This window comes from Euprymna scolopes, chromosome 26 (assembly GCF_053919585.1).
Source record: "Euprymna scolopes isolate OS-2025 chromosome 26, ASM5391958v1, whole genome shotgun sequence".
NCBI classification, from domain to species: Eukaryota; Metazoa; Mollusca; class Cephalopoda; order Sepiida; family Sepiolidae; genus Euprymna; species Euprymna scolopes.
Window position 1 is genome coordinate 3,129,504 of NC_136507.1, and position 12,580 is coordinate 3,142,083.

Consider the following 12,580-nt stretch of genomic DNA (forward strand, 5'->3'; position numbering starts at 1 on the left):
ACAAAATAACTGCTGAATACCTATCGCCATCACGTCAATCAAAAACACGCACCTGTTTTTTTTTTAAAAACACTTTACTATTTTCCAACTGCGCGTCGTCAACGCTTCGGGTTTTTTTCACATACCCCGAAAAACACCCGGGCAACGCCTGGTACCTCTCGCTAGTTATAAATAAAATCTAAAGCAGCTAACTTAATACTCAATATGCCAGCATCCAATAATAGTTTACTAAAAACAAAAAGATATGTGTCCAAGTGCCTTTAGATAGGACAAGTGTCTCTCACCGCTTAACATGTCATCTTACCTCCCCTCACAGCTCTATCAACCAACTTCTAATCACATACATTTAAAAAAAAATACTTCTGAAATATAAATCAAACAAAAACACTGCCATCCTCGCTGTTTCAAATTGTAACTTATCTTTTCATAATCAACTCATTTGAAAATGCAAACCCCACCATCAACTAAGAGGCAGAGAGTATATTAATTGACCCATACTAAATTCACTAGTTCTAATTTTATAGCTTTATTTTCCTAACAGCAACTCATGCAAAAACGTTTGCAAATCTGGTTAGTTCTTATTAATCACATTGAAGCACAGCATAAGATTGTTAGCCTACACTTGAAAAATTGGATCAAGAAAGAGACACGGAAACTTTCAGTTTTGTTTAATAAAACATGTATTAAAGAAAGAGCATTGCCTACACACACACACGATAAAGAATGAAAATGATATCCCAACAAAGTATTTACACACAAATGCTTTTGAAAAGCAAATAATTTCTACTTATTAATGTAATCCTGGAAATGTGATTTTTCAAAGTTTCCAACTTACCTGGTAAGTAAAAAGGCTGGATCTGTAATCATTTCTGGTCCAACTCTGATATCTTCATAGAAACAAGTTAAAGAAAAAAGTGTTTATCAATATTCTTTGATCAATTACCCCCCCCAAATCAATGAACAATCAAATAAGAATTTTTATTACCAAATAAAAAAATTTTTTCCACAATATAAAATTGTTTTTTCCATTATAAGTTTTATAGTGAAAAAAAAAAAAATGAAAAAGGCTTTTAAAATGAAAATAGATCAAACTTAAAAAATAAGACTTTACTGTAGAACAGTAAAAGTATTTAAAGAATTTTTTTAGTCGTCATAAATTTAAACCTCATCACACTAACATTTGAAGAGATACTAAATAGTTATTGAATATTAATATCAGTCGACTTTAAAAAGACAATGAAACTTTTTTTCAGGAACCTTTGGTAAATTTTCATGTGTTTGTGTGTGTGTGTGTGGGGGGGTCGTATGTTAAGTTGACTTGAACACGAGTTAAAACAATTTATTTTACTGAATCTTATTTTATACTAGCGTTGCCCAGGATTGAATTAGGATCCAGAAACATTCCACACATTCAATACTTTTATTGTCATCGAAATCGGTAAAAATTGCCCATTTTTCAATAGATTGCTCGCTCTAATCAGGAACCCACCGCAGTACACCAGGATGAAGCTTCACATGCCTCTCCACAGTAACTTAGTCCACAATACATTGTAGAGAACCTACTGTTGATTTTATAAAATAATTTTGATATAATGGCTTAAATTGAAGTTTAAAGTGCAAAGGTTTTCGCCTCTGTCTTATCAAAAAACCTACTGTTTATTTTATATGTTGGGCCCTTCTGCTTATGCAGTAATAAAACTTCTCAAATGCACTTGTGATGTTAGGCTGTATAAGGGTCTTAACTTTGGTCAAAATCAGACTGTTCCTTCTTTAATCAGATATTCCGATACAAAACATATCTAAGAACACTCCCAAAGTGCATTTGTGTGAAATTTTACAAAAATCGGCCAAGTCTTTTAGAGTACATAGGGAACAAAGTGCCTTTCAAATATAAGATTTAATAAAAGTGTAATGCACAACTTACATTTTTTCTTTAATCAAAACTGGAGATTTTTCTTTTTATTAATGAGTCCCTATTTATCAAAGAGCCATTTGAGTATAAGTGAAATGCCAGTGATTGTCAGTTGAATGATGATTTATTGACAGATTGACAGATAATGAACATAATTTGATTTATGACCAAGTATACTTTATACCAAATACTTGTGGAGTTGGCAATGTAATTTGTAAAAATTAAAATCCTTATTGAAATTTTTATTTTGCTTTTAGCAGATTTACTTTATAAAACAAAATAAAAGTTAAATGCTATTTTTAATTCGAAATGAAAGACTTAAATTATTGATGATTTTGTAAATTTTATTTTTAAAGATTTTTAATTTCCTTAAACAATTTACACAGACCATCCAAAAAATCATATTCTAGTTTCACAATAAGATTTTCCAATCACTATCCTTAAGTTTTTAAATGTATATATACTTATACAATTAAATGTGCTTTTGCGATTCTATCGTTTTTTTTTTTTTTTTTCTTCAATATAATGTGAGTTACATTTTCGGTAATGTAAACACACACATATTTGCCTTGCAAGTCGAAAGATTGAAATATTGAATTTATACAAACTGCGTTTAACTCCATTGTAAAAAAAAGGGGCAAACAGTTATTTCCCTTGGAATAAAATCTGACGAATACAAAAAAAATTTACAAACACTTTTCCTTTTCACATAAAGCAAAAAGGATTGTGGACCCTGAAACAAAGATTTTTTTTATATTCTGAGTAAGAAAAAAAACAAACTTGTTAGTGTATCGATTCCCACCGTTTTTCCAAACACACAACTGATGATCATCTCAAGCACTGAGTTCACTTCAGAACTTGGATTAAAAATTGAGAAATAGATTTCACACTTTTCAGTTGACACAATCCGTTTGTGACATTGTTATGGTTTTTCATAGTTCATCTTCTTAGGCTTTACCTTCTCTTTGAGAAGGAGTTTATTGCTAATCGCTTGAGGCATGCGACTAGTCAGACATTTTTTGTAGAGTGTGCTGGCTTTTCAAGACCACACCAGAGCTTGTAATCTGGAAATGAGGTAATAAGCACCAAAAAAGAAAAGTATCTGTTCTATTGCCATAAAACAGATTTCCAGGTATTAACTCCTTTGCAAAAATAGCTATCTATATATATATATATATATATATATATATATATAAGCTATTATACTTTCCTACATTCTATCCATTTTCAATATTGATGCTCTACTTCACATTTAAATGAATAAAATGTAAAAGACTTTCCAAGACTAGGTACCTTTGCATGTACACTGCATTTCAATTCTTGATTCTGTATCATGTTATGTTTTTTTTTATCTGAAATTATCACGCATTAGAATCTTGTTCTTGTTGCACATATCAACAGGTTTGTAACAATTGTAATTTCTATCATTTTTTGACTCCCAACTTACAACTATTAGAATCACTTAGAAAAAAAAAACAATTGTCTTTTTTATACTAATACTTCGGCTTTTTATACTAATACTTCGGCTGTTTGCTTTTTCTTAAATATACATTGAATTACTTTCTTTGTGTGGAGTTCAAAAGAATAGCTATTTATTACTAGACACCCTAACCCCCGCACTGGCATCACATGAGAAAATTAAGAATCTAATAAACTCCCGCTCCCATCTCTCATATAGATCCATGGTATTGGTCAAATTTTTAGCTATCTGTAAGGCTTTTTTTTATAATGATTAAAATCATAAATAAATATTTTATTTTGTTTTTTTTTATCTTTATTTAATGATTGTTAACTAAAAATAATAATTTGATTATTTTCTAGCTTAAGATGGTTTTCCTAAAATTTTTTTAAATATATTTTAATCACAGCATCTATACTCTTATTAATTTTTTTTTGTGTGTATTGATATTCATATTAACAATCCCTTTTTCTATTTTAAAAAGAAAATACAACTTTGTTATATATGGGTTGTAGAATTGCATTCATTTGCAAAAGATCTAACTAATTTACATATTCTTTTAAACATTCATTTTAATTAATTCTCTATTAGTTTTCTTTTTCAGTTTCTTATGAGATGATCATCTTTAGTTAACTATTATGTGTAATTATATTCATGCAGATATTCTACATGATTTATACTTGCATAATATTGGCGTAAAAAAGTAAATACAAACGTTTCTACAGGTTGTTTTATGGCATATCAACCCTTTTCGGGTTATTAATGCCGAATCCAGTGATTTTGAAGAAAATTTTTTAATAGAATATATTTTTTCCATATCGGTTTCTATTTAACCCATAGTTGGGACCCTAACAGGTACTACCACTCTGTGGCAGAGTGGACCTGGGAGCAATGGCGATTAAAGGGTGGCTCTACACTCACCAAAGCCCGCAAGCTGGGGCCTCACCATCGGATATAGTTTAAAAGGTCCTGGATATGACCTATAGACATGAAACTTAATATATAGGGTTTTCAAATCCATGCAAAACTTTATATTTAGGTTTTAGTCGGGAAGATCAGTGCAAAAGTGTGGAAATTAAAAAAAATGTAATTTGCCAGGTTATGGTTGAATGACTGCATTACGAATATGCATGCGTAACATAATAGCTATTGGTTCATGTTTTAATTTTTAACCTAGCAGCATGTTTGCTACAAGGCTAAAAAAAGTTCTACATAGGAAAAGGAAAGGAAAAAAGTAAATCGTAAGTTAAACGTTTTAGCTTCGATTCTCGGTGGCACACAAGCTATTTTTATTTTAAACTTTTTAACATAATGAATATGAAATCTGCGTTAATCAAAATATTATATGTAAGTATATTTTATGACCAGGCAATGCCGGGTGGCCTGCTAAAATATTCCTTAGTTTAAGTATTGAGTTACATTTGAAAAAAAAAAAAAAAAAAAAAAAAAATTCTATTTTAATCGTTCCAATTAGCCACAATTTGCAATGAACTCACAAAATGGCCCATCTTTCAGTCTCATCTTTGCTCATTCAATAATTTGATCTTTTCCAATCTTACTTTACTTGCTCCCACCACTCTCTGTTTATTAACAGTCAAAGGTAAAAAAGGAAACGGTAAACGATTGGAATAATCCTTATAAAAGAATTTCACTAATAGTTAAGCCATAGCTATTTCTAAAGAGAAAGAGAAGGGAGGGAGCAAACAGAGACTGATTTTGGATTTTTTCTTTTTCTGAAAAAAAACAAAAAAAAAAACAATCGAACTCGTACTCAGTAGGTGACTTAAAGGTCACATTTTTTCTAGTTAAAAATAGAAACTGAAACAGAATGTGTATCTTAGAGAATATTAGATGATCCAGTGATGAAAAACAAAAGGATACGTCCTTGTTGCACAAATTTCGTAGCACTTTTCAGATCTTCAGCCATATGGGATCGAACCATCACAACTGGAAGTCGACGTCTGCAATAAAAATTTGTGAAAAAAGATTTGCTGGAAAATATTTAATTTTTTTTCTTTTCAATCAGAACTTCTTTTCATAATGATTCTTCTAAATGTTATAATACGAAAGAGAGGGGAGAGAGGTATTCTCATGAATGAGTCGAGTTTCATTTGGAATAATTATCGATTCTTGTTGAGTGGTCTTATTTCAGTCTACCAGTTTCAAACTTTCTTTAGCAGAAATCAAAATGTCTATTTCATTTTTAAATATATTTAGTATCTTTCTAAGGGAGCCACTCGTGATCTTAAGTTATTATTCCCCACCTCTTGTTGAATTATGCCACGATTCCAATAGAGCTGGTCAGGATTGGGACTCTATCAATCTTAATTCATTTTTCTTATTTTCAAAAGTTAATGCTTTACAAAAGGTTTAGAGAAGAAAACTTTGAATCATCATTCTGTTCTAATTCATACATGCATTTATTTTGGTAGGCTTTTTTGTGAGATGAGTATGGAGGGGTCATACATAAACAGCCGAAAGCAATGAAAGAAATTGACAAGATTCAACGTGTGAAGTAAAAAAACTAAACTTCATATCATTTGTATAAAAACAGGTTTGACACTCTGAGGTCCTGGTTTCAAAGAATCTTGCCAGGTTCAGCCATTCTAATGAGTCCTTTAAACAATGAAACACATGTTCATGGATAATTAAATTCAATATATCTTGTGTGAGACTGCAATTTCAAATCGCTCAATCACTTTAGATCTAAAGTGATTGAGTGACTAGAAATTGAAAGGTCATAATAACATTATGTATTTGGCTTCATAAATATTAAATTTCCCTTAATTCTCATGATGGTTGACAGTGGCCCAGGGGTAACATTCCCAGCTAATGAAGTCAAAGGTTGTCACCCAAATGCCAGTCACAGGTTAAAAATTGTCAATAAATCTGGCAATGCCCTCTTCAATTTAGGAACAGTCTGGGAATTGTTTTCATTATTTTTGAGATAACAAATAAAAATCTGTAGGGTTGAAGACTGGTGAGTGTGAACCCCATTATGATAACATCTCCTACTCATGAGATGATCAAAGTGCCCACTTTCTGCTAATGATAATAACAAACTGTTAGACATTCATGATTGGTAGATAAAGCTGAAATTTAAAATGTTGCTGCAATATGGTTGCGTCGCAGATTGTGATTTTTTTTTTTTTTTTTTTTTTTTAACTATTCTATTGGTGGCACTTTTAGTTTTAACTCAAAAAAAGGTCAACCTTTCTTTTAATTTTACTTTAAAAAAATTAAATCAAAATAATCCTATTTCAAAGTTTGATTCTAAAACTATGGTCTCAGAAAATTAATTTCACTGTTTACCTTTAATAATTTGGTGACAATTTAAAAAGAAAAATAGATTTTATTTGGACTTTGGTAATTCTATACACAATTTCTTTAAAAAAATTAAATCAAAATAAAAATTTAAAAAGTTTGATTTTCTCACCTGCAAAAAGATGTTGCCGTTACTTTATTGGCAAGCTGAAGATTTTGTTTTGTTGGAATTAAACCTATGGAATACCTGAAAATAAAAGAACAAATACTTAGTTTTGATTGGCAGTTTTAGAAAATAGTTTTTAAATACAAAAGTTAAAATATTCCATCATCTAAGATTCAAATGAACAGAATTTGGGAATATAAACTTTTTTTTTTTTAAGTTTCCAAACCTTTAGAAGACATAACCACAGGACTGCTCCCTACAACATGGTCTTTTTTCAAGTCCAATATCAACAAATATTAATTGAGTCATTCACTTAAGCAATCAAATTTCGTTGATTCGTTTTCAAATTTTCTCAGTATTTTTCATCATCCAAATGACAATTTCTTTTACACGTATCCTCTAGGTATTTTTGGTCTTAAGTGATGATTCATAAATTTGAATCTAATTTTTTTGTGGCACTATTGCCCCCCCCCCCCCCGAAGTGATAGGAAGCAAAAATTTAAAAAAGGAAATAAGTTTATTATTAGAACAAAGGTTGTTCACCAAGGAAGCAAAAGGTATCCGAAATAGAATTGTTAATTGTTGATCAGAAATAAAAGATAGTTTATGGTTTTAGGTGTGATGGTGAATTTTGCGGGTTTACAGAGCGTGTTGGCTTTGCAACAGTTGAGTTGCGAGTCTGATACAGTTAAATGCAGGTTGTGGTTTGAAGCAGATTGAGAGGAGATGGTGACACAGCCTCGGTAGACAACTAAGCTGTGGCCGTTAGCATTCAGTTTGTTAATCATCATTACTTGACGTGCACATCCCGTCTGTTCTTTATCCTTTCGCATGGTTTGCATCTCGTCGATTTGATAAATCTAATTAAAAAATGGGGAGGGGGATTTCAAACTTTCTAACAATTAATATTTTATTAGATTTCTTACTCCTCAGTCAATTTCATCATATCAACTTTTCCTTTTCACAGACTCGTCACAAATCAGGTATTAAACTCTCGTATTTGTAAACTTTTCTTAATTGTATTCTTCCAGATAAGGAATTGTTAGCACCTTGTCTTCTGACAAGTAAACTCAAACATTGCAACAAGCCATATCTATAATAATTATTTCAGACCCCAGCTTGAGCTAGCCATGATAGTTTCAATTGATAAATGACATTCAAAACACATAATCTCTATTTTTACAAAAGAACACACCTGCTTTTTCTTGATTTCATAATTCTAAGAATCTTAAACCATTCAGCTTGACGAATGAGGAAATTTACACAATCTTAATCTCTTTGAACAATTTAATTATTAACTCAATTTTTGCCAAATCTGTTTAAATTTCAATGTTATTTCTCTCAAACTTCTGACTTATTTTTTCCCCATATTTCTACTGAAGCATAAGTAGATACTGTGATGTGATTTAGAGGAGTGGAAGTAATATTGATGGAGTTGAGCAGCAAGATATTTGTTCATATTGAAGCACAAAGAGGGAACTTCAAAGGCAAGCAATGAAATTACCGAAAAAAAAATCTTTCAGTGAAGGGGTGGAATTTTGCTGCTAGTTGAGTTAAAGGTTTTTGCAGTGAGGTTAGGGTTAGGGTTCAGTAATTTTATCAAAGCACAAGCCATGGAAGTTCTTGTAAAACAAGCACAGAGATGCAACACTGCGCCGATGCAACACTGCGACGATGCAACAGCGTCTGGTGCTTTGAAGGCACTGCAGGACATATTAGGTTTGAAGTTCTTTTTCACACTGTCCAAAAGAGAGCGACATTAGTTAGTGCACCAGCCCATGGGCGAATTGTGGCTGTATAGAGATGTAGGGTACTGGCAGATATGAGAAGTTTTCTAGTCCAGTAGAGGGAGCTCATCTTTCTTTGCAGCAAACTTGGCAGCATCTGCACTTATTCCACTTGAGAATCTGAAATTAAGCAGTTTAAATGTTCGACTCTCAAAAAAAAAAACCATTGAATTCTAGGCTTAAGTATCATTAAAATCTTGATTTTAGTCTTTGCAAATAGTTCTGTTGAAGAATTTTATTTGTTCCCGGGAACAGAAATTCTTCTAGACTGTATGTTTCAACAGAAATTTAAAAAAATTTTTTTTTTAAATGTTGAAAATTGACTAAAATTGCAGTAACAAAAATAAATAAAACCAGACATATAATTTAGAGAAAAGAAACTTATCTTTATGAAAAAAAAAGAAAAAGTAATTTTTTTTATTTTGTGAACAGCTAAGAAATTAATATCTGTGAAATGTTTTTTCTCATCTGCATACCATCGACTAGTCACAGCGTTTGTGAACCCAAGGGATTTACTTATTTACTGATTACATCAGTAAGACAAGTCATATAGAGGAGGAAGAGGGTGTGGATACAAAAGCCACATTGAAAGGAATTGTAGGGAGTCTGCTTCTCTTTTCCCAGGACCTAAACACAATTCAGTTATTGTTCGTAACATGAAATGTTGGTGCGGAAAGCAAGAGTGTTGGTCAGCATCTCTTTGAGAGTTCAGACAGCGTCTCTGCTCCTGCGTGAAGATAGAAATGAGACTGAAATTTGATATCAATCGGTCGGAAAAGTGTGTGAACAGAGAATTCACAAGATCGCATCAGAGTAATGTATTTTTTGTGGAAAATGTTTGAGGGGGAAGTAGAAGTTTCAAAAGAGACCTTCCCCTCTACCTCCTTTCATTCTCAGGAATGAAGTGAAATAGAAAGGATGGCAACAAATAATGTTGGCCTAAATGTCATTACACAATTCGGAAAATCATCCTTCAGTCAAAAAAATTTTTTATGAAACAAAATAACCATGATAACATTTTTTATGAACAAGTAAACCTTTATATTATAACAAAAAACAATGATATCTCATAAGCATTAAAAGATTAAAACTATCTGAAATCATATATCTATAATATAAAGCTGTGTGTGTGTGTGTCTGGTCATGAACAGGCTCCTATATGGTTGACTATTTTAAAAGACTGATTACATATAATGATAGAAGATGTATCGAGACACAGGAATGGGTATGTTTGATCTGGCAAAACGGTGGTTCATTAAAATTGTGGGGTCTGCATTCGCGCCTCGTCCACAAAGTATGGAAATAAATTTTTAAATTAAAAAAAAAAAAGTTTACAAGTGTTTTTGATATACATGTACATAATAATACTTTGATAAGTATTTTTTTAACTTAAATAGGGGTGGTATAATAAAATTGTGGGGTCTGCATTCGCGCCTGGCCTCCATAGAATGGAAATAGGCACAAACTTTAATAAAGACTTTTCATATCTATCTGCGTAAGTATACTTTGATAATTATGTTTCAGTTTGAAGAAATATGGTATAATAAAATTATGGGGTGTTCGTTCGCACCTGACCTCCAAAGAATGGAAATATGTCACAAAGTTTAACAAGGTTTTTTAATATAGATCCACAGAATACTGTGATAAGTGTTTCAGTGTGAACAGGTATGGTATAATAAATTAATGGGGTTTATCTATTTTATTTTTTACTTTCATCATATTTTGCTTTGGTTTTGATACCCCCAAATTCGAAGCTATCTCTTTACAACCCTTTCTTTTCATAACCTATCATACTTTCATAAATCAGAGTCCATTTTCTGTAGGTAGTTTTTGAACCCAGTCAACAACGTGTACTTTTGCTAATATATATATAAGGATACCTCTCCCAGGACAATTAAAATAAATTTCTCCAAAACAGAAAAATGAAATAAAATGCTATAAAACTTTGCAACTAAAATATTAACAAACATTTCATTCATATGTTGCCAAAAACTTTTGCATTTATTCATATTGGAGATATTAAAATTTCAGTAATTTTTATACTAATTGATCTTTTAAAACAAGATACTGTGAAGAAATTAAGAGGAAATCAATGGATGGCGTGTTTTTAATTGAATTTTAAAACAAAAAGAAATATAGTGGTCACTAACAGGATGGAACAATTATCCTCTCCCTTTTCTCTATGTTAATACAAATGTCATTCTCTCCCTTTTCTGAACTCTTGTTTATGCTTGTACTTTTTTTCTAGTTTGTTAGTTTAAATTATTCCCTCTTCTGAAAATTAATCAGCAAACATTATAAGTTTAACAATCTATGACTTTTATCACTTTAATCAATTACTGTTAATATAAACAATACTTTTGTGTGTATATATATATATATATATATGAAAAAATAGGACAATAAAATTATGCATGAATAACACCAAACATTAATTATGAACTGATAAAGAAATAGTTATGCAAATTGGTTAAGCAAAGATCTGTCTTTCGGCTTTTTTTCTATGATATATGCAGTAATTCAAAACACTATGTTGTATTATGGATTTAAATAATGGTAAGTAGGTTTTATGATAACAGATGTAACAGATGGAAATGTGTATATATTTTCAGTATTTACTTCAATAGTTCCCAATACGTGAGCAGAGCTTAGTAATAATAATAGGAAAATATATTTAGCAAGAAGTTGTCTGTTTCATTCTTAGAGGATTTCCTGCAGAAATGAAACCTGGCCAACTATGTAGCGAATTTGCCATAGATATATTTTCATGTGTAAACAGTAAACTCTTGGAATTAACCCATGCTTAATCATCTACTTGCAAATTCAATAAGCATGTATATATGTGTGTCGGTGTGGATGTACTTTTAACGATTAAAGTCATTTTTAAAAAGATACCAGTGGCCGATAGTAAAACAAACACATTTTAAGATGAAATGAATTCAGAAATAATTGTAACAAGAATAAACAAAAAATGAAAATAAAGGTTATTTTGTGGTTTTATTAGATGAAATATTTAATACAATTTTATTTGCATAATGATAAGTATTAAAAGTGCAAAATCTTTTAAAAGTTAAAGTGAGAATTTGAAAAAGGGAAATAATCCCCAAAGAGGTAAAACAAAAAAAAACAAAAAAACTCCAATTATTTTTGTTAATAATAACAAAAAAAAAAAAAAAACTATGAAGAAATTAATATTTTTTGTAAATGAAGCAGTAATTTGACTATTATTTAAAATGTGCTTGTAAATCAACAACACATTTTTTTTTTCAAAGTTGTTAAACTTTCTGATATAAAAAATATTGGTGGGTGCACTTGTACCAAAACAAAACACAGCTACATTTTTTTTTTCTGACCCACTATGTGTCTCTGATGACTTCCTGTCTAATGAAATATCCCAATTTCATTTTTTACTTCTATTAGAAGACTATTACCTTAACTTTATGCTTGGTAATTTTTTGGTTTTTTGTTTAATTAGACTTTCTTTATGCATGACCAAAAAATCTTTGTGAAAAAATAATTGACCAAAACGTTGTCAAAATATGTATGGATGCAGTATGTTTGTGTTTACGGTGACATTTAATTGTTTGAATGTGTTACAATCATCTAAAGAGATTTGACAAGATCATAAAAAAGACTGAAGGACTTTTATGAATGAATTGGATTTATAGAAATCCAATTGTAACAAGCCCCCCCCCTCCGGTGCTCCATATGAAATGCTACCACAAAAAACAGTAAAGAAATGATGAATATGAGAAGTGTGAAGGGGCCAACGTTGCCTAAACATTTTTGCCAAATTTAAGAAAAATCGGTACTCTTGACCCGAATTCTCATAAATTCCCGTCAAGCATGGATCGGGTGGGACCGGCAATCATCGGTGTCAGCCACGATCATTGTTTAAATGTTGAAACGCTAACTCGACTTTTATATTTTACTAGCAAGGGGTACCCGGCGTTGCCCGGGTATTTGGAGGTGTGTGTGGTTTTGAGTAAATC

General features: G+C 31.0%; 1 protein-coding gene across 1 annotated transcript in view; it reads right to left on the reverse strand.

The window, feature by feature from the left end:
* The window catches only part of LOC145247893 (U3 small nucleolar ribonucleoprotein IMP3-like), a 146,054-nt gene that overhangs the window by 2,620 nt on the left and 130,854 nt on the right, over positions 1–12,580 (reverse strand). Inside the window, exons 3-5 of the mRNA XM_080109513.1 lie at positions 6,808–6,882; positions 5,253–5,332; positions 836–887 (exon numbers count right to left, since the gene is read on the reverse strand). Coding sequence (XP_079965639.1) covers positions 836–887; positions 5,253–5,332; positions 6,808–6,882 — 207 coding nt within the window. The remainder of the gene's footprint in view (positions 1–835; positions 888–5,252; positions 5,333–6,807; positions 6,883–12,580) is intronic.